The sequence below is a fragment of the Heptranchias perlo genome, chromosome 15, assembly GCF_035084215.1.
Source record: "Heptranchias perlo isolate sHepPer1 chromosome 15, sHepPer1.hap1, whole genome shotgun sequence".
NCBI classification, from domain to species: domain Eukaryota; kingdom Metazoa; phylum Chordata; class Chondrichthyes; order Hexanchiformes; family Hexanchidae; genus Heptranchias; species Heptranchias perlo.
The window spans coordinates 65,459,770-65,480,688 of NC_090339.1; the positions used below are offsets into that span (position 1 = coordinate 65,459,770).

At 53.4% G+C, this 20,919-nt stretch overlaps 1 protein-coding gene across 2 annotated transcripts in view; it reads right to left on the reverse strand.

The window, feature by feature from the left end:
- Positions 1-20,919, reverse strand: part of fhl1a (four and a half LIM domains 1a) — a 93,033-nt gene that overhangs the window by 4,185 nt on the left and 67,929 nt on the right. For both annotated transcript variants that reach the window (XM_067997340.1, XM_067997339.1), the window contains exons 2-5: positions 7,655-7,839; positions 4,837-5,011; positions 2,831-3,000; positions 329-515 (exon numbers count right to left, since the gene is read on the reverse strand). In XM_067997340.1, the coding sequence (XP_067853441.1) occupies positions 329-515; positions 2,831-3,000; positions 4,837-5,011; positions 7,655-7,810 (688 nt within the window). In that variant the 5' untranslated portion in view covers positions 7,811-7,839. The remainder of the gene's footprint in view (positions 1-328; positions 516-2,830; positions 3,001-4,836; positions 5,012-7,654; positions 7,840-20,919) is intronic.

The window sequence follows — 20,919 nt, forward strand, 5'->3', positions numbered from 1 at the left end:
GAGCCAAGTTTCAGTGAAAGCCATGATGTCGATGCGTTAATCCACAATGAGGTTATGGATGGCAATTGCCTCGTTCACAAATGAACAGACATTATGGGAGGAAGTGCGGAGAGGGCGGTGATAGATGATCCGCTGGCAGAGTCCAAGGGGGCAGGAAGAAGGTTGGTGAGATTAGCCCCCAGCAGGATCGTGTGCTGGGCAGGAAGGTTGGCGTAGTTGGGTTACTGCTCGTAAATACTGACTCCGTTGAACGAAATCATCGTTCTGTATGTTACATTTTTTAGCCCCCACGATTTAAAAAGTAAAGTGATAATTAGCCATAACTTACCAGTCACGGGTTTGTGACAGGCACTGCATTTCTTGGCGATGAATTTGCTGTAACAGTCAACACAGTAGACGGAGTTCTCGTGGCCAGTGAATCGCTGCCCTGCCAGCTGCTTCCTGCAGGTTTTGCACACAAAGCACTCGGTGTGCCAAGGCTCATCGCGATAGTTCACTCCTCCGCTGGTGATGGCCTGGAACACAGCAGGTTCACAGTGAGAGACTGCATCGTATTAACACGAAGGGAAGGAGCTGCGTACTCTGCTGATCAATTATACAACTGTCGGACAGGAAAAGACACACTAATGTACCCAACCTGTCGTAGCCCTCGCCCTCTCCCTACCTCTATAACCTCCTCCAACCCTGCACCCCTCAGAAATCTCTGCACTCCTCCAATTCTGGCCTCGTGTCCATCCCCCAATCCCTTTGCTCCACAATTAGAGGCCGTGCCTTCAGCCGCCCAGACCCTAAGCTCCGGAATTTCCTTCCTAAACCTCTCTGCCTCTCTACCTCTCCTCTTTTAAGACACTCCTTAAAACCTACCTCTTTGACCAAGCTTTTGGTCACCTGTCCTAATGAGGCTCTCTGAAGTGGCCTAATGACACTCAGCTGCCTTCTCAGGGCAGCCAGCAATTTTCACATCCCGGGAATTATTTTTTTTAAAAGGTGGAGGTGTTGAGGGAGGCGGAGGGGTCCAGAGAGCAGGGTAAAGGAGGGAGGGATGGTACAAGGTCAGATCCCAAAGACCAAAGGCTATGGGTTGGGACAGGTTTGTAGAAAAGCTGCAGAGATTTACTAAAAAACCTGAGGTTTTTAAATTCAATGTGTGGGGGGATGGGGAGGGATTTGATTCGGTAAAAGCAGTGGATTTTATTCAGGATGAAGCTCAGTTCCTGATATTACAGAAGGGTCGACGTCTGAGCACAAATCCTCATCTCTGCATCTCGTCTCCAGTTTTTGTTGTTTTTTATATTTTTGATGTCCGGTTTTCTTCTATAAATTTTATTTCCTTGTTTAACTGTTTGAATTTATTTTGAATTTTGGATTTTATCAATTTTCTCCCCCCCAGTCTTTATTTCTCTTTTGTCTCGTTCCTAATCTCATTATTTTGTTTTCTTAGAATCTTGGTCTTAGTTCTGATTTTCATTTCCTCCTTCAGCTTTTTCCTCTCTCTGTTGAGAGGGGACGGAGAGTCAGTGCTGGCGGCAGGTTCCAGCTGGGAGAGTGAACCTCTGCTCAGGACAGGTGGCTGGAGAGGGGGGAAAAGGGAGAGGGAGAGGGGGGAAAAGGGAGAGGGAGAGGGGGGAAAGGGAGAGGGAGAGGGGGGGAAAGGGAGAGGGAGAGGGGGGGAAAGGGAGAGGGAGAGGAGTGGAGGGGGGGAAGAGGGAGAGGGGTGGATGGGGGGAGAGGGAGAGGGGTAGATGGGGGGAGAGAGGGGGGTGGGGGGGAATGTGATGTTCGTTCGGTATGGAGAATGTTTTATTGTAATTCATGAAGTGACCCTGTAAGAAATGGGGGTGTTTGACTCCAGAAATCCACCGAGTGATTATAACAAAAGGAAATGAATCACTAGACCCAAGCTATGGGACCTGTGTTACAGTTTCATTCATATTAATATTTGGCTCCAGGTTTTCCATGTCTTTTTATGAGGTTTTCCTCACCATTAAGTCCAGACCGACCGATAAAATAAAATAGATTTAAGCACTTTTACTGCTGGCCACCAGGGGGAGACTGAACTCCACTTTTGCTGCAAGAAAATGTTAATTCTGTTGCAGGCCGAGTGTCCTCGGTCCTCGGTCCTCGGTCCGCAGTCCTCGGTCCTCGGTCCTCAGTCCTCGGTCCTCGGTCCTCAGTCCTCGGTCCGCAGTCCTCGGTCCTCGGTCCTCGGTCCTCGGTCCGCGGTCCTCGGTCCTCGGTCCTCAGTCCTCGATCCGCAGTCCTCGGTCCTCAGTCCTCGGTCCTCGGTCCTCGATCCGCGGTCCTCGGTCCTCGGTCCTCAGTCCTCGGTCCTCGATCTGCGGTCCTCGGTCCTCGGTCCTCGGTCCGCAGCTACTGTACAACGTGGGCCAGGGCATTTCTCCAAAATAATCTAGAGATGTCCAAGGCTTACTGGTCTGAGAAGAGACTGAGTCACTGAACGAGCCATTGTCTTCAGTCCCCACCACAAATTCTGTTCCCCAAACCATCGAGGGGATTTCTTTGTCACGAAGACTGAGACCAATCTGTTCAGCTGCCTCTCACCCCCCCCCCCCCCGCCCCCCCACTTTCCTTATCACTCCACATCTTTCTCTAATTTCTCTCCTCTATCTCCCCTCATTCCCTATCCGAGCTCATCTTGTCCATGAGACCCACCTCCTGCTCCCTTAATCCTATCCCCCCTAAACTGCTGACCAACCAACTCCTGTTTTACACTATTGCCCACACACTATTGTTCCCCACAGATCTCCCTCTCTGCTGTCCGTGTGATTCACCCTGTTTGACCATGTCTGACCCTCGGACAGTTGCTCACCTTCCTGCAGTGGGTGCAGTGCTTGGCAAATTTCTTCTCATTACAGGAAACACAATAGATATCATCTCCCTTTGGAACGAAGCTTTGAGATCCAAGTTCTTTCAGGCATCGATGGCAGGTGAAGCAGCTCTCGTGCCAGTGAGATCCACCATATTCAAAACTCTTAGTCCCTGCAGAGAGTAGTTGAATAATGTCATAAGAACGTAAGAAATAGGAGCAGGAGTCAGCCATTCGGCCCCTCGAGCCTGCTCCGCCATTCAATCAGCTCATGGCTGATCTTCGACCTCAACTACACTTTCCCACCCGATCCCCATATCTCTCGATTCCCCTAGAGTCCAAAAATCCATCGATCTCAGCCTTGAATATATTCAATGACTGAGCATCCACAGCTCTCTGGGGTAGAGAATTCCAAAGATTCACAACCCTCTGAGTGAAGAAATTTCTCCTCCTCTCAGTCCTAAATGGCCGACCCCTTATCCTGAGACTATGCCCCCTAGTTCTAGACTCTCCAGCCAGGGGAAACATCCTCTCAGCATCTACCCTGTCAAGCCCCCTCATAATCTTATTTGTTTCAATGAGATCACCTCTCATTCTTCTAAACTCCAGAGAGTATAGGCCCATTCTACTCAATCTCTCCTCATAGGACAATCCTCTCATCCCAGGAATTAATCTAATGAACCTTCGTTGCACCGCCTCTAAGGCAAGTATATCCTTCCTTAGATAAGGAGACCAAAACTGTACCCGGTACTCCGGGTGAGGCCTCACTCGTACCCTATATTTGGTGTACTTTATCCCTCGCGTATAGGGGTTGCCATCCCTCCCGGATTGTCCTGGAGTCTCCAGGATTCAAAGACTGAGCTCCTGGACACTATTGTGAGCAACAAGCCAGGAGAAAAATCATAGGGTGTTAAATAAAACGAGTGTTTTTTTCCCATTTTCTTTGAACTTTTTTTATTTAATTCTAAAAATATCGGAGGTGGAACAAGAGGCTGTTTAATCAGCAAGGTGGTTGGAGGAGAGCGGTCATGTGATGAAATCTCCAGGAATGCCTCTAACCAGAGTTGGCGACTCTACTCTCGGACTGTCAGAAAAATACAACACAGTGCTGGGAATTCACACCCCAGGGTTCCAACAGAGTTCTGCCTGGAAAAAAGAGCCAGAGGGGGAGATGAGGAGAATTTTTTTTACGCAGCGAGTTGTGATGATCTGGAATGCGCTGCCTGAAAGGGCGGTGGAAGCAGATTCAATAATAACTTTCAAAAGGGAATTGGATAAATACTTGAAGGGGAAAAGAATTACAGGGCTCTGGGGAAAGAAAGGAGAGTGGGACTAATTGGAGAGCTCTTTCAAAGAGCCGGCACAGACACGATGGGCTGAATGGCCTCCTTCTGTGCTGTATGATTCTATAAACATTAGTCTGTGGTTCACGTGCAGACTGACCGGCACAATTCCAGCATTTCCTGGTGTGATGGCCAAGATTGTCCTCTCTAGATTTGAAATATGATCAAATTGTAGCAAATTAACCTGAACATTGGGTCTGAGTAATTACACCACGGACAGAGAGACCCCGCTAATCTCACTCGTACACTCGTCACAATCATTTCACTATTCAAAGACCGAACGCTGAGGGCCAGCTCTGTCTGTCTGACACCTCCAACCCAACTCAATCTACGTAGAAGACACAGATCACAGCACTGACCAGCTGGATGGAACTGTCACAAGGTGTGTTCATCACTAACTTTAGTTATCAACAGTGAGCGCAGAATCTGATCAGGAATCGCTCTCCTCAGCTCAAGGGGGTGGTTTCAAACCTGACCGCAGTCTCGAGAAACCCACCATGTAACTGGGGTCCCCATAATCTTGGATTGAGCTCCCGGCCGGGTTAGTCGCTAACCGTCAGTGAGTTGACCATCGGCGAGTTAACCGTTGGTGAGTTAACTGTTGACCGTCGGTGAGTTGACCATCAGCTAGTTAACTGTCAGTGAGTTAAGTGGAGCGGGGCTGACCTGGTTTGATGGGTCTATTGCAGCCGTGACAGGTGGAGCTGTCAGTCCGAGGCAAACACTTGTTGCAGATAATCCGATCGTTCTTGAAGCTGAAGGAGTCGTTGGCCAGCGAGCGGCTGCAGTGATAGCAGCGGAAGCAGTTCTCGTGCCAGTACTGACCCTTGTGGTGCAGCTCCTAAAGCAAGGGAGGTACAAACATCCACAAATGAGACTAAAGATTGACAAGTCCCCAGGACCCGATGGTTTGCATCCCAGGGGATTAAAGGAAGTCAGTGAGGAAATTGTTGATGGGTTAGTCATGATCTTCCAAAACTCACTCGATTCAGAAATTGTCCCCTCGGATTGGAAAACTGCCAACATCACTCCACTATTTAAGAAGGGTGGGAGAGGTAAACTAGGAAATTATTGGCCTATTAGTTGTGGGGAAGTTACTAGAATTTATCATTAGGGACAGAGTGACTGAGCATTTGGACACATACGAGCTGATCAGAGAGAGCCAGTGTGGATTTGTAAAAGGGTAAATTATGTCTAATGAATCTAGTTGAATTTTTTGAGGAGGGTAACTAACCTGGTAGATAAGGGAGTGTCACTGGATGTTATTTATATCGACTTCCAGAAGGCATTTGATAAAGTTCCACATAAGAGACTGTTAACAAAAATGAGAGCACATGGAATTGGGACAGATATTGGCTTGGACAGGGAATTGGGATAATGGGTATGTACTTTGATTGGCCGGATGTGACTAGTGATGTCCCCCAGGAATCTGTACTGAGGCCTCAGCTTTTCACTATATTTATAAATGATTTAGGTGAAGGAATAGAGAGCCATATATCCAAGTTTGCTGATGACACTAAGTTAGGTGGCACTGTAAATAGTGTAGATGGGAGCAGGAAAATGCAAAGGGACATTGAGAGATTCAGTGAGTGGGCAAAACCGGGGCAGATGGAGTTCCACGTGGGAAAGTGTGAGGTCATCTACTTCGGACCTAAGAAAGATAAATCAGAGTATTTTCTAAATGGTGAGAAGCTCAGAACTGTGGAGGAGCCGAGAGATTTAGGGGTCCAAGTACAGAAATCACTAAATGCTAGAGACAGGTACAAAAAATAATTTTGAATTCTAATAGAATATTGGTCTTTATCTCGAGGAGGCTGGGATACAAAGGTGAGGAAATGATGCTTCAGTTATACAGAGCTCTGGTCAGACCCCGTCTGGAGACTGGGTTCAGTTCTGGGCCCCGCCCCTCAGGAAGGATAGATTGGCCTTGGAGGGGGGGCAGCGCAGATTCACCAGAATGATACCGGGGATTGAAGGGTTAAATTATGAGGTCAGGTTGCATAAACTAGGCTTGGATTCCCTCGAGAATAGAAAATTAAGAACGCTGAGGGCCAGCTTTGTCTGTCTGACACCTGAGAAACTATTTCCTCTGGTGGGGGGAGTCCAGAACAAGGGGGAATAATCTTAAAATTAGAGCCAGGCCGTTCAGGGCTGATGTCAGGAAGCGTTTCTTCACACAAAGGGGAGTGGAAATCTGGAACTCTCTCCCCCAAAAAGCTGTTGAGACTGGGGGGTCAATTGGAAATTTCAAAACTGAGATCGATGGATTTTTGTTGGGTGAAGGGGATTAAGGGTCACGGAACCAAGGCGGGTAAATGGAGTTAAGATACAGATCAGCCATGATCTAATTGAATGGTAGAACAGGCTCGAGGGGCTGAATGGCCTCCTCCTATTCCTATGTTCCTAAAAGGGGCAGACTATCCAACAAACAATGTGTGAGAAGCTGGACCAGAGATCGCGGTGATCTGCAGCTCTGCCACGTCTGAAGGGGACGGGAACACCCGACAGAATGTCTGAGAATTTCTGTGTCACACAGACGGTGACAGCTCAGCATTGACCACCTGACCCCTTAACACCTCCTTCCAAATAGCAGATGGAGAAATGCCATGTGAACATGTTAAAGGTTTAAACACGGATCATCGTAGCTGCTGGGAAATGTTGGGGTCAATCGGAAATTCGAACAATTCGTAAATTTCAGGCTTTGGGTCAGTGGCTCTTTTGTTAAAAAAGTTATTTTGCATCCGTTACAGCAACACATTGAAGTGTGATGGACACACAATCTCTCTCTCGCTCTTTGTCTGGGGATATGGGCATCGCTGGCAAGGCTGGCATTTAATGCCCATCCCCTAGTTGCCCTGAGAAGGTGGCGGTGAGCCTTCTGCTTGAACCACTGGCAACGGTTTGGTACAACTGAGGGGCTCGCGAGGTCACTCGAGGACACTGTGCTTGGCGAGTTTGACAAGTAGCGCGGAGTATTACAGTGTAACGAGGAGCAGTTGGTGCAGGGCTGGGTCAGGGATCTATCTGAGGGATCGGAAAGATCGATAAAACAGTAAAAAAACTGCGTGATTTCAGGGTTTTGAGAGAGTAAATAAGGAGAAACTATTTCCACTGACAGGAGGGTCGGTAACCAGAGGACACAGATTTAAGGTAATTGGCAAAAGAACCAGATGGGGAGATGAGGAGAATTTTTTTACGCAGTGAGTTGTTATGATCTGGAATGTGCTGCCTGAAAGGGCGGTGGAAGCAGATTCAATAATAACTTTCAAAAGGGAATTGGATAAATACTCGAAGGGAAAATAATTGCAGGGCTATGAGGAAAGAGCAGGGAATGGGACTAATTGGACAGCTCTTTCAAAGAGCCGGCACAGACACGATGGGCCGAATGGCCACCTTCTATGCTGTAAGATTCCACGATTCAGCTGTCATCCTGCTCACCAGCTTCACGCTCACCCGTTATCAGTGATTGCGGCTTGTCACATACCTTGGAATCGCAGCCAATCGGCTTCCTGCATTCGGCGCAGGTGTTGGCAACGAATTTGTCGTAGCATTTTACGCAGCAGTGCTGACTGTCCTTCTCAATGTACTTCTTACCGTGGAGCGAATCCTTGCAGTAATGACAGTTAAATTGCTCCGTCATTGTGCGCTCAGGGAACCTGTAATAGGCATCTGTTCCAATCAGAAAAAAGCAAAACTTTAACCTCAAGGCAGAATTCGTCAAACAGCAGCTTGTGCTCATTGTAAAGTCGGTTCAGAGGGCACTGATTGTAAAGTGGGTTCAGAGGGCACTGATTGTAAAGTGGGTTCAGAGGGCACTGATTGTAAAGTGGGTTCAGAGGGCACTGATTGTAAAGTGGGTTCAGAGGGCACTGATTGTAAAGTCGGTTCAGAGGGCACTGATTGTAAAGTGGGTTCAGAGGGCACTGATTGTAAAGTGGGTTCAGAGGGCACTGATTGTAAAGTCGGTTCAGAGGGCGCTGATTGTAAAGTGGGTTCAGAGGGCACTGATTGTAAAGTGGGTTCAGAGGGCACTCATTGTAAAGTCGGTTCAGAGGGCGCTGATTGTAAAGTGGGTTCAGAGGGCACTCATTGTAAAGTCGGTTCAGAGGGCACTGATTGTAAAGTGGGTTCAGACGGCACTCATTGTAAAGTCGGTTCAGAGGGCACTGATTGTAAAGTCGGTTCAGAGGGCGCTGATTGTAAAGTGGGTTCAGAGGGCACTGATTGTAAAGTGGGTTCAGAGGGCACTGATTGTAAAGTCGGTTCAGAGGGCACTGATTGTAAAGTGGGTTCAGAGGGCACTGATTGTAAAGTGGGTTCAGAGGGCACTGATTGTAAAGTGGGTTCAGAGGGCGCTGATTGTAAAGTCGGTTCAGAGGGCACTGATTGTAAAGTGGGTTCAGAGGGCGCTGATTGTAAAGTCGGTTCAGAGGGCGCTGATTGTAAAGTCGGTTCAGAGGGCGCTGATTGTAAAGTGGGTTCAGAGGGCGCTGATTGTAAAGTGGGTTCAGAGGGCACTGATTGTAAAGTCGGTTCAGAGGGCACTGATTGTAAAGTCGGTTCAGAGGGCACTGATTGTAAAGTCGGTTCAGAGGGCACTGATTGTAAAGTCGGTTCAGAGGGCACTGATTGTAAAGTCGGTTCAGAGGGCACTGATTGTAAAGTCGGTTCAGAGGGCACTGATTGTAAAGTCGGTTCAGAGGGCGCTCATTGTAAAGTGGGTTCAGAGGGCACTGATTGTAAAGTGGGTTCAGAGGGCGCTGATTGCAAAGTCGGTTCAGAGGGCACTCATTGTAAAGTCGGTTCAGAGGGCACTGATTGTAAAGTGGGTTCAGAGGGCACTGATTGTAAAGTCGGTTCAGAGGGCGCTCATTGTAAAGTGGGTTCAGAGGGCACTGATTGTAAAGTGGGTTCAGAGGGCGCTGATTGCAAAGTCGGTTCAGAGGGCACTCATTGTAAAGTCGGTTCAGAGGGCACTGATTGTAAAGTGGGTTCAGAGGGCACTGATTGTAAAGTGGGTTCAGAGGGCACTGATTGTAAAGTGGGTTCAGAGGGCGCTGATTGCAAAGTCGGTTCAGAGGGCACTGATTGTAAAGTGGGTTCAGAGGGCGCTGATTGTAAAGTCGGTTCAGAGGGCACTGATTGTAAAGTGGGTTCAGAGGGCGCTGATTGCAAAGTCGGTTCAGAGGGCACTGATTGTAAAGTTGGTTCAGAGGGCACTGATTGCAAAGTCGGTTCAAAGGGCACTGATTGTAAAGTGGGTTCAGAGGGCGCTGATTGTAAAGTCGGTTCAGAGGGCACTGATTGTAAAGTCGGTTCAGAGGGCACTGATTGTAAAGTGGGTTCAGAGGGCACTGATTGTAAAGTCGGTTCAGAGGGCACTGATTGCAAAGTCGGTTCAGAGGGCACTGATTGTAAAGTGGGTTCAGAGGGCGCTGATTGCAAAGTCGGTTCAGAGGGCGCTGATTGTAAAGTGGGTTCAGAGGGCACTGATTGTAAAGTCGGTTCAGAGGGCACTGATTGTAAAGTCGGTTCAGAGGGCACTGATTGCAAAGTCGGTTCAGAGGGCACTGATTGCAAAGTCGGTTCAGAGGGCACTGATTGCAAAGTCGGTTCAGAGGGCACTGAATGTAAAGTGGGTTCAGAGGGCGCTGATTGCAAAGTCGGTTCAGAGGGCACTGATTGTAAAGTGGGTTCAGAGTTGCGCTGATTGCAAAGTCGGTTCAGAGGGCGCTGATTGTAAAGTCGGTTCAGAGGGCACTCATTGTAAAGTCGGTTCAGAGGGTACTGATTGTAAAGTGGGTTCAGAGGGCACTGATTGTAAAGTGGGTTCAGAGGGCACTGATTGTAAAGTCGGTTCAGAGGGCACTGATTGTAAAGTGGGTTCAGAGGGCACTGATTGTAAAGTCGGTTCAGAGGGCACTGATTGCAAAGTCGGTTCAGAGGGCGCTGATTGTAAAGTCGGTTCAGAGGGCACTCATTGTAAAGTGGGTTCAGAGGGCACTGATTGTAAAGTGGGTTCAGAGGGCACTGATTGTAAAGTCGGTTCAGAGGGCACTGATTGTAAAGTGGGTTCAGAGGGCACTGATTGTAAAGTGGGTTCAGAGGGCACTCATTGCAAAGTCGGTTCAGAGGGCACTGATTGTAAAGTGGGTTCAGAGGGCACTGATTGTAAAGTGGGTTCAGAGGGCACTGATTGTAAAGTGGGTTCAGAGGGCACTGATTGTAAAGTGGGTTCAGAGGGCACTCATTGCAAAGTCGGTTCAGAGGGCACTGATTGTAAAGTGGGTTCAGAGGGCGCTGATTGCAAAGTCGGTTCAGAGGGCACTGATTGTAAAGTCGGTTCAGAGGGCACTGATTGCAAAGTCGGTTCAGAGGGCACTGATTGTAAAGTCGGTTCAGAGGGCACTGATTGCAAAGTCGGTTCAGAGGGCACTGATTGTAAAGTCGGTTCAGAGGGCACTGATTGTAAAGTGGGTTCAGAGGGCACTGATTGTAAAGTCGGTTCAGAGGGCACTGATTGCAAAGTCGGTTCAGAGGGCACTGATTGTAAAGTGGGTTCAGAGGGCACTGATTGTAAAGTGGGTTCAGAGGGCACTGATTGTAAAGTGGGTTCAGAGGGCACTGATTGTAAAGTCGGTTCAGAGGGCACTGATTGTAAAGTGGGTTCAGAGGGCACTGATTGTAAAGTGGGTTCAGAGGGCACTGATTGTAAAGTGGGTTCAGAGGGCACTCATTGCAAAGTCGGTTCAGAGGGCACTGATTGTAAAGTCGGTTCAGAGGGCACTGATTGTAAAGTGGGTTCAGAGGGCACTGATTGCAAAGTCGGTTCAGAGGGCACTGATTGTAAAGTGGGTTCAGAGGGCACTCATTGCAAAGTCAGTCAGTCTGAGTATAAAAGCTCTCACTCCCATCTCACTCTGGACCCGTGCGTTCACCCCTGGAACTATCTGAAACCAGAGTGTTTCTACAAACTCTCCGATGTTGAGTTTGGTCCCAAAGCAAATCTGGGCGTCAAATCTGGAATAAAATTCATTATCACTCCCCGGGTTTGGGAATCTGAGCGAACTCTGTAATCTGATGTTTGATTTTCCACACAGAGCCCAGGCTTCCTGTTGTACCATATCCTGTGGTTGCTATAGCGATAATATTCTAAACCCTGGCCAGCAGTCCGTTCTCACTCTTCATAGCTCATTCCTTTTCTAAATCAAATCTACTAAATCCCTTTATCATTTTAAACACCTCAACCTTCTGAACTCGAGGGAATACAAAGCACGTCTATACAATCCGCTCATAATTTAACCCTTTCAGCCCCGGTATCATTCTGGTCAATCCGCGCTGCCCCCCATCCAAGGCCAATATATCCTGAGGTGCGGTAACCCTCAGAACATAGGAACAGAAGGAGGCCATTCAGCCCCTCGAGCCTGTTCCGCCATTCAATTAGATCATGGCTGATCTGCATCTCAACTCTACTTATCTGCCCAGGTTCGATAATCCTTAATGCCGTCGTCTAACAAAAGTCTAACAATCTCAATTTTGAACAGCTTTTTGGGGAGAGAGTTCCAGATTTCCACTCCCCTTTGTGTGAAGAAATGCTTCCTGAATGGCCTGGCTCTAATTTTAAGATTATTCCCCCTTGTTCAGGACTCCCCCCACCAGAGGAAATAGTTTCTCTCTCTCTACCCTATCAAATCCTTTAATCATCAAAACTGAACGCAGTACTCCAGATGGGGTCTAACCAAGGCTCAGTGCAACTGAAACAAAACTGCCTCACTTTTTTATTCCAGCCCTCTTGAGATAAAGGCCAACATTTCATTGGCTTTTTTGATTACTTTTTGTACCTGTGCATTAGCTTTTAGTAATTTATGCACATAGACACCCAAATCTCTGCTCCTCCACAGTTTCTGGTCTCTCACCATAAAGGAAATATTCAAATTTGTCCTTCTCGGATCCAAATTGAATGACCTCACACTTCCCCACAGTGAACTTTTAAATTTGATTTATTTATTGTAAAAAACTATAATATATAATTATTCCACACTTTAGACAATAGAAATGTGCTCAATAAAAGTAAATGAATGTTTTTCAGAGATTATTTGGATTGATTTGTGGGGATGATTTGTGTGACAGGAAGCAGTTACAGGAAATCATCGTCATTTAACACTGGACGTCCCATTAGAGCGCCACCTAATGGCGTTACAGGTAATACTTCCAGTTACATTTATATTTGAACATTGGAATCTCCATTAGAAATGTTTACATACCATTTTACAATGTAAAATAATGGTATAGCAATTGTGTGCCGTGTGCAAGACTTTGAATTGTATATTTTGTACGATGAAAGTCTTTCACCCTCAGACATCAGTCACATTTCCAAATGTCACATTTGCAAAGGGTGTATCCTGCTTGCATTTGATTGGTCCATATGTCATAAAGCAGTTAAATCACAACTGAATAATCTTACAATAAAATATATAGAGCAGCCCTGGCCCAGTGGGTATCAGTCGACCTCTCACCCCTGAGTCAAACGGTCGTGAGTTCGAGTCCCACTCCAGAGACTTGAGCCCATAATCCAGGCCGACACTCCCAGTACGGTACTGAGGGAGAGCCGCACTGTCGGAGGGTCGGTACTGAGGGAGCACCGCACTGTCGGAGGGTCGGTACGGAGGGAGTGCTGCACTGTCGGAGGGTCGGTACTGAGGGAGAGCCGCACTGTCGGAGGGTCGGTACTGAGGGAGAGCCGCACTGTCGGAGGGTCGGTACGGAGGGAGTGCTGCACTGTCGGAGGGTCAGTACTGAGGGAGTGCTGCACTGTCGGAGGGTCAGTACTGAGGGAGGGCCGCACTGTCGGAGGGTCAGTACTGAGGGAGTGCTGCACTGTCGGAGGGTCGGTACTGAGGGAGCGCTGCACTGTCGGAGGGTCAGTACTGAGGGAGCGCTGCACTGTCGGAGGGTCAGTACTGAGGGAGCGCTGCACTGTCGGAGGGTCGGTACTGAGGGAGCGCTGCACTGTCGGAGGGTCAGTACTGAGGGAGCGCTGCACTGTCGGAGGGTCAGTACTGAGGGAGCGCCGCACTGTCGGAGGGTCAGTACTGAAGGAGCGCTGCACTGTCGGAGGGTCAGTACTGAGGGAGCGCTGCACTGTCGGAGGTGCCGTCTTTCGGATGAGACGTTAAATCGAGGCCCCGTCTGACATCTCAGGAGAACATAAAAAATCCCATGGCACTATTTCAAAGAAGAGCAGGGGAGTTCTCCCTGGTATCCTGGGGCCAATATTTATCCCTCAACCAACGTCAGTAAAACAGATTATCTGGTCATTATATCATTTCTATCTGTGGGATCTTGCTGTGTGAAAATTGCCTAAATTATACTTCGAAAGCAATTCATTTACTGTGAAGTACATTGGAGCATCCTGAGGACATGATAGGCGCTATATAAATGCAACTTCCTCCCTTTCTCCCAAACGCTTGTCCGACTCACTCTTAAAATTACTGTATTTACTCTCAGGTCATCACTTTACACTTGGTGACGTTGAATTTTGTTTATCCCTCAACCAATCAGAGTAAAACAGATTAATTGGTCATTTATCTCATTTCTGTTTGTGGGATCTTGCTGTGTGAAAATTGGCTGCCGTGTTTCCTACATTACAACAGTGACTACACTTCAAAAGCAGTTCATTGGCTGTGAAATGCATTGGGCCATCCAGCCCCATCCCTTGGTACGGCGGTGAGGGTCTGTGGCCTTGGACTAACCCTGAGATTGTGAATTCAAATCCCACCAGGGAAAGTTGTGAAATTGAATTCAATAAATCTGGTTATTTTGTGGCTGGAATCAGAAAAAATAACCATGAAAACCGCCAGATTCCTGTAAAAACCCAACTAATTCACGAATGTCCTTCAGGGAAGGAAACCTGCCGTCCTTACCCGGTCTGGGCCTACACGTGACTCCAGTCCCACACCAACGTGGTTGACTCTGCCTTCGGAAGTGCCCAGCGAGACACTCAGTTGTACAAACAATTACTGGGAGAAGGACCATCAGCACCTTCTCGGGGCAATTAGGAACACCCATCTCTTGAGAAGGTGGTGGTGAGCTGCCTTCCAGGACCACCGCAGTCCGTGTGGTGAAGGGGGAGGGGCGGGTGTTTAGGGTGGGGGAGGGAGCGGGTGTTTAGGGTGGGGGAGGGAGCGGGTGTTTAGGGTGGGGGAGGGGCGGTGTTTAGGGTGGGGGAGGGGCGTGTGTTTAGGGTGGGGGAGGGGCGGGTGTTTAGGGTGGGGGAGGGGCGGGTGTTTAGGGTGGGGGAGGGGCGCGTGTTTTGGGTGGGGGAGGGGCGGTGTTTAGGGTGGGGGAGGGGCGGGTGTTTAGGGTGGGGGAGGGGCGTTGTTTAGGGTGGGGGAGGAGCGGGTGTTTAGGGTGGGGGAGGGGGCGGGTGTTTAAGGTGGGGGAGGGAGCAGGTGTTTAAGGTGGGGGAGGGGCGGGTGTTTAAGGTGGGGGAGGGGCGGGTGTTTAAGGTGGGGGAGGGGCAGGTGTTTAGGATGGGGAGGGGTGGGTGTTTAGGGTGGGGGAGGGGCGGGTGTTTAGGATGGAGAGAGAGCGGGTGTTTAAGGTGGGGGAGGGAGCGGGTGTTTAGGGTGGGGGAGGGGCGGGTGTTTAGGGTGGGGGAGTGGCGGGTGTTGAGGGTGGGGGAGGGGCAGGTGTTTAAGGTGGGGGAGGGGCGGGTGTTTAGGGTGGGGGAGGGGCGGTGTTTAGGGTGGGGGAGGGGCGGGTGTTTAGGGTGGGGGAGGGGCGGGTGTTTAGGGTGGGGGAGGGGCGGGTGTTTAGGGTGGGGGAGGAGCGGGTGTTTAAGGTGGGGGAGGGAGCGGGTGTTTAAGGTGGGGGAGGAGCGGGTGTTTAAGGTGGGGGAGGGGCGGGTGTTTAGGGTGGGGGAGTGGCGGGTGTTGAGGGTGGGGGAGGGGCAGGTGTTTAAGGTGGGGGAGGGGCGGGTGTTTAGGGTGGGGGAGGGGCGGGTGTTTAGGGTGGGGGAGGGGCGCGTGTTTTGGGTGGGGGAGGGGCGGTGTTTAGGGTGGGGGAGGGGCGGGTGTTTAGGGTGGGGGAGGGGCGTTGTTTAGGGTGGGGGAGGAGCGGGTGTTTAGGGTGGGGGAGGGGCGGGTGTTTAGGGTGGGGGAGGGGCGGGTGTTTAGGGTGGGGGAGGGGCGTGTGTTTAGGGTGGGGGAGGGGCGGGTGTTTAGGGTGGGGGAGGGAGCGGGTGTTTAGGGTGGGGGTGGGGCGGGTGTTTAGGGTGGGGGAGGGGCGGGTGTTTAGGGTGGGGGAGGGGCGGGTGTTTAGGGTGGGGGAGGGAGCGGGTGTTTAGGGTGGGGGAGGGAGCGGGTGTTTAGGGTGGGGGAGGGGCGGGTGTTTAGGGTGGGGGAGGGAGCGGGTGTTTAGGGTGGGGGAGGGGCGGGTGTTTAGGGTGGGGGAGGGGCGGGTGTTTAGGGTGGGGGAGGGGCGTGTGTTTAGGGTGGGGGAGGGGCGGGTGTTTAGGGTGGGGGAGGGAGTGGGTGTTTAGGGTGGGGGAGGGGCGGGTGTTTAGGGTGGGGGAGGGGCGCGTGTTTTGGGTGGGGGAGGGGCGGTGTTTAGGGTGAGGGAGGGGCGGGTGTTTAGGGTGGGGGAGGGGCGTTGTTTAGGGTGGGGGAGGAGCGGGTGTTTAGGGTGGGGGAGGGGGCGGGTGTTTAAGGTGGGGGAGGGAGCAGGTGTTTAAGGTGGGGGAGGGGCGGGTGTTTAAGGTGGGGGAGGGGCGGGTGTTTAAGGTGGGGGAGGGGCAGGTGTTTAGGATGGGGAGGGGTGGGTGTTTAGGGTGGGGGAGGGGCGGGTGTTTAGGATGGAGAGAGAGCGGGTGTTTAAGGTGGGGGAGGGAGCGGGTGTTTAGGGTGGGGGAGGGGCGGGTGTTTAGGGTGGGGGAGTGGCGGGTGTTGAGGGTGGGGGAGGGGCAGGTGTTTAAGGTGGGGGAGGGGCGGGTGTTTAGGGTGGGGGAGGGGCGGTGTTTAGGGTGGGGGAGGGGCGGGTGTTTAGGGTGGGGGAGGGGCGGGTGTTTAGGGTGGGGGAGGGGCGGGTGTTTAGGGTGGGGGAGGAGCGGGTGTTTAAGGTGGGGGAGGGAGCGGGTGTTTAAGGTGGGGGAGGAGCGGGTGTTTAAGGTGGGGGAGGGGCGGGTGTTTAGGGTGGGGGAGTGGCGGGTGTTGAGGGTGGGGGAGGGGCAGGTGTTTAAGGTGGGGGAGGGGCGGGTGTTTAGGGTGGGGGAGGGAGCGGGTGTTTAGGGTGGGGGAGGGGCGCGTGTTTTGGGTGGGGGAGGGGCGGTGTTTAGGGTGGGGGAGGGGCGGGTGTTTAGGGTGGGGGAGGGGCGTTGTTTAGGGTGGGGGAGGAGCGGGTGTTTAGGGTGGGGGAGGGGCGGGTGTTTAGGGTGGGGGAGGGGCGGGTGTTTAGGGTGGGGGAGGGGCGTGTGTTTAGGGTGGGGGAGGGGCGGGTGTTTAGGGTGGGGGAGGGAGCGGGTGTTTAGGGTGGGGGTGGGGCGGGTGTTTAGGGTGGGGGAGGGGCGGGTGTTTAGGGTGGGGGAGGGGCGGGTGTTTAGGGTGGGGGAGGGAGCGGGTGTTTAGGGTGGGGGAGGGAGCGGGTGTTTACGGTGGGGGAGGGGCGGGTGTTTAGGGTGGGGGAGGGAGCGGGTGTTTAGGGTGGGGGAGGGGCGGGTGTTTAGGGTGGGGGAGGGGCGGGTGTTTAGGGTGGGGGAGGGGCGTGTGTTTAGGGTGGGGGAGGGAGTGGGTGTTTAGGGTGGGGGAGGGGCGGGTGTTTAGGGTGGGGGAGGGGCGGGTGTTTAGGGTGGGGGAGGGGCGGGTGTTTAGGGTGGGGGAGGGGCGTGTGTTTAGGGTGGGGGAGGGGCGGGTGTTTAGGGTGGGGGAGGGAGCGGGTGTTTAGGGTGGGGGAGGGGCGGGTGTTTAGGGTGGTGGAGGGGCGGGTGTTTAGGGTGGGGGAGGGGCGGGTGTTTAGGGTGGGGGAGGGGCGCGTGTTTAGGGTGGGGGAGGGGCGGGTGTTTAGGGTGGGGGAGGGAGCGGGTGTTTAGGGTGGGGGAGGGGCGGGTGTTTAGGGTGGGGGAGGGGCGGGTGTTTAGGGTGGGGGAGGGAGCGGGTGTTTAGGGTGGGGGAGGGGCGGGTGTTTAGGGTGGGGGAGGGGCGGGTGTTTAGGGTGGGGGAGGGAGCGGGTGTTTAGGGTGGGGGAGGGGCGGGTGTTTAGGGTGGGGGAGGGGCGGGTGTTTAGGGTGGGGGAGGGGCGGTGTTTAGGGTGGGGGAGGGGCGCGTGTTTTGGGTGGGGGAGGGGCGGTGTTTAGGGTGGGGGAGGGGGCGGGTGTTTAGGGTGGGGGAGGGGCGTTGTTTAAGGTGGGGGAGGGGCGGGTGTTTAGGGTGGGGGAGTGGCGGGTGTTGAGGGTGGGGGAGGGGCAGGTGTTTAAGGTGGGGGAGGGGCGGGTGTTTAGGGTGGGGGAGGGGCGGGTGTTTAGGGTGGGGGAGGGGCGCGTGTTTTGGGTGGGGGAGGGGCGGTGTTTAGGGTGGGGGAGGGGCGGGTGTTTAGGGTGGGGGAGGGGCGTTGTTTAGGGTGGGGGAGGAGCGGGTGTTTAGGGTGGGGGAGGGGCGGGTGTTTAGGGTGGGGGAGGGGCGGGTGTTTAGGGTGGGGGAGGGGCGTGTGTTTAGGGTGGGGGAGGGGCGGGTGTTTAGGGTGGGGGAGGGAGCGGGTGTTTAGGGTGGGGGTGGGGCGGGTGTTTAGGGTGGGGGAGGGGCGGGTGTTTAGGGTGGGGGAGGGGCGGGTGTTTAGGGTGGGGGAGGGAGCGGGTGTTTAGGGTGGGGGAGGGAGCGGGTGTTTAGGGTGGGGGAGGGGCGGGTGTTTAGGGTGGGGGAGGGAGCGGGTGTTTAGGGTGGGGGAGGGGCGGGTGTTTAGGGTGGGGGAGGGGCGGGTGTTTAGGGTGGGGGAGGGGCGTGTGTTTAGGGTGGGGGAGGGAGCGGGTGTTTAGGGTGGGGGAGGGGCGGGTGTTTAGGGTGGGGGAGGGGCGGGTGTTTAGGGTGGGGGAGGGGCGGGTGTTTAGGGTGGGGGAGGGGCGTGTGTTTAGGGTGGGGGAGGGGCGGGTGTTTAGGGTGGGGGAGGGAGCGGGTGTTTAGGGTGGGGGAGGGGCGGGTGTTTAGGGTGGGGGAGGGGCGGGTGTTCAGGGTGGGGGAGGGGCGGGTGTTTAGGGTGGGGGAGGGGCGGGTGTTTAGGGTGGGGGAGGGGCGCGTGTTTAGGGTGGGGGAGGGGCGGGTGTTTAGGGTGGGGGAGGGAGCGGGTGTTTAGGGTGGGGGAGGGGCGGGTGTTTAGGGTGGGGGAGGGGCGGGTGTTTAGGGTGGGGGAGGGGCGGGTGTTTAGGGTGGGGGAGGGAGCGGGTGTTTAGGGTGGGGGAGGGGCGGGTGTTTAGGGTGGGGGAGGGGCGGGTGTTTAGGGTGGGGGAGGGAGCGGGTGTTTAGGGTGGGGGAGGGGCGGGTGTTTAGGGTGGGGGAGGGGCGGGTGTTTAGGGTGGGGGAGGGGCGGGTGTTTAGGGTGGGGGAGGGGCGCGTGTTTTGGGTGGGGGAGGGGCGGTGTTTAGGGTGGGGGAGGGGCGGGTGTTTAGGGTGGGGGAGGGGCGTTGTTTAGGGTGGGGGAGGAGCGGGTGTTTAGGGTGGGGGAGGGGCGGGTGTTTAGGGTGGGGGAGGGGCGGGTGTTTAGGGTGGGGGAGGGGCGTGTGTTTAGGGTGGGGGAGGGGCGGGTGTTTAGGGTGGGGGAGGGAGCGGGTGTTTAGGGTGGGGGTGGGGCGGGTGTTTAGGGTGGGGGAGGGGCGGGTGTTTAGGGTGGGGGAGGGAGCGGGTGTTTAGGGTGGGGGAGGGAGCGGGTGTTTAGGGTGGGGGAGGGGCGGGTGTTTAGGGTGGGGGAGGGAGCGGGTGTTTAGGGTGGGGGAGGGGCGGGTGTTTAGGGTGGGGGAGGGGCGGGTGTTTAGGGTGGGGGAGGGGCGTGTGTTTAGGGTGGGGGAGGGAGCGGGTGTTTAGGGTGGGGGAGGGAGCGGGTGTTTAGGGTGGGGGAGGGGCGGGTGTTTAGGGTGGGGGAGGGAGCGGGTGTTTAGGGTGGGGGAGGGGCGGGTGTTTAGGGTGGGGGAGGGGCGGGTGTTTAGGGTGGGGGAGGGGCGTGTGTTTAGGGTGGGGGAGGGGCGGGTGTTTAGGGTGGGGGAGGGAGCGGGTGTTTAGGGTGGGGGAGGGGCGGGTGTTTAGGGTGGGGGAGGGAGCGGGTGTTTAGGGTGGGGGAGGGGCGGGTGTTTAGGGTGGGGGAGGGGCGGGTGTTTAGGGTTGGGGAGGGGCGTGTGTTTAGGGTGGGGGAGGGGCGGGTGTTTAGGGTGGGGGAGGGAGCGGGTGTTTAGGTTGGGGGAGGGGCGGGTGTTTAGGGTGGGGGAGGGGCGGGTGTTTAGGGTGGGGGAGGGGCGTGTGTTTAGGGTGGGGGAGGGGCGGGTGTTTAGGGTGGGGGAGGGAGCGGGTGTTTAGGGTGGGGGAGGGGCGGGTGTTTAGGGTGGGGGAGGGGCGGGTGTTTAGGGTGGGGGAGGGGCGGGTGTTTAGGGTGGGGGAGGGGCGCGTGTTTAGGGTGGGGGAGGAGCGGGTGTTTAGGGTGGGGGAGGGGCGGGTGTTTAGGGTGGGGGAGGGAGCGGGTGTTTAGGGTGGGGGAGGGGCGGGTGTTTAGGGTGGGGGAGGGGCGCGTGTTTAGGGTGGGGGAGGAGCGGGGTGTTTAGGGTGGGGGAGGGGCGGGTGTTTAGGGTGGGGGAGGGGCGGGTGTTCGAGTCACTCTGTGCATTTACCAAATGGAGCTCAAGTAAAGCAAAAATTTCTCTTTATTAATTGTATCGACTGGAATACAACAACAACACCTTGCATTTATATAGCGCCTTTAACATAGTAAAACATTTGGACAAACATAATTTAATAGGACAAAGTCAGCATGGCTTTACGAAGGGGAAGTCATGTCTGACAAATTTGCTGGAGTTCTTTGAGGACATAACGTACAGGGTGGATAAAGGGGAACCAGTGGACGTAGTGTATTTAGACTTCCAGAAGGCATTCGACAAGGTGCCACATAAAAGATTATTGCTCAAGATAAAGAATCACTGGATTGGGGGTAATATTCTGGCATGGGTGGAGGATTGGTTATCTAACAGGAAGCAGAGAGTTGGGATAAATGGTTCATTCTCGGACTGGCAACCAGTAACCAGTGGTGTTCCGCAGGGGTCAGTGCTGGGTCCCCAACTCTTTACAATCTATATTAACGATTTGGAGGAGGGGACCGAGTGTAACATATCAAAGTTTGCAGATGATACAAAGATGGGAGGGAAAGTAGAGAGTGAGGAGGACATAAAAAACCTACAAGGGGATATAGACAGGCTGGGTGAGTGGGCGGAGATTTGGAAGATGCAATACAATATTGGAAAATGTGACGTTATGCACTTTGGCAGGAAAAAATCAGAGAGCAAGTTATTATCTTAATGGCGAGAAACTGGAAAGTACTGCAGTACAAAGGGATCTGGGGGTCCTAGTGCAAGAAAATCAAAAAGTTGGTATGCAGGTGCAGCAGGTGATCAAGAAGGCCAACGGAATGTTGGCTTTTATTGCTAGGGGGATTGAATATAAAAACAGGGAGGTATTGCTGCAGTTATATAAGGTATTGGTGAGACCGCACCTGGAATACTGCATACAG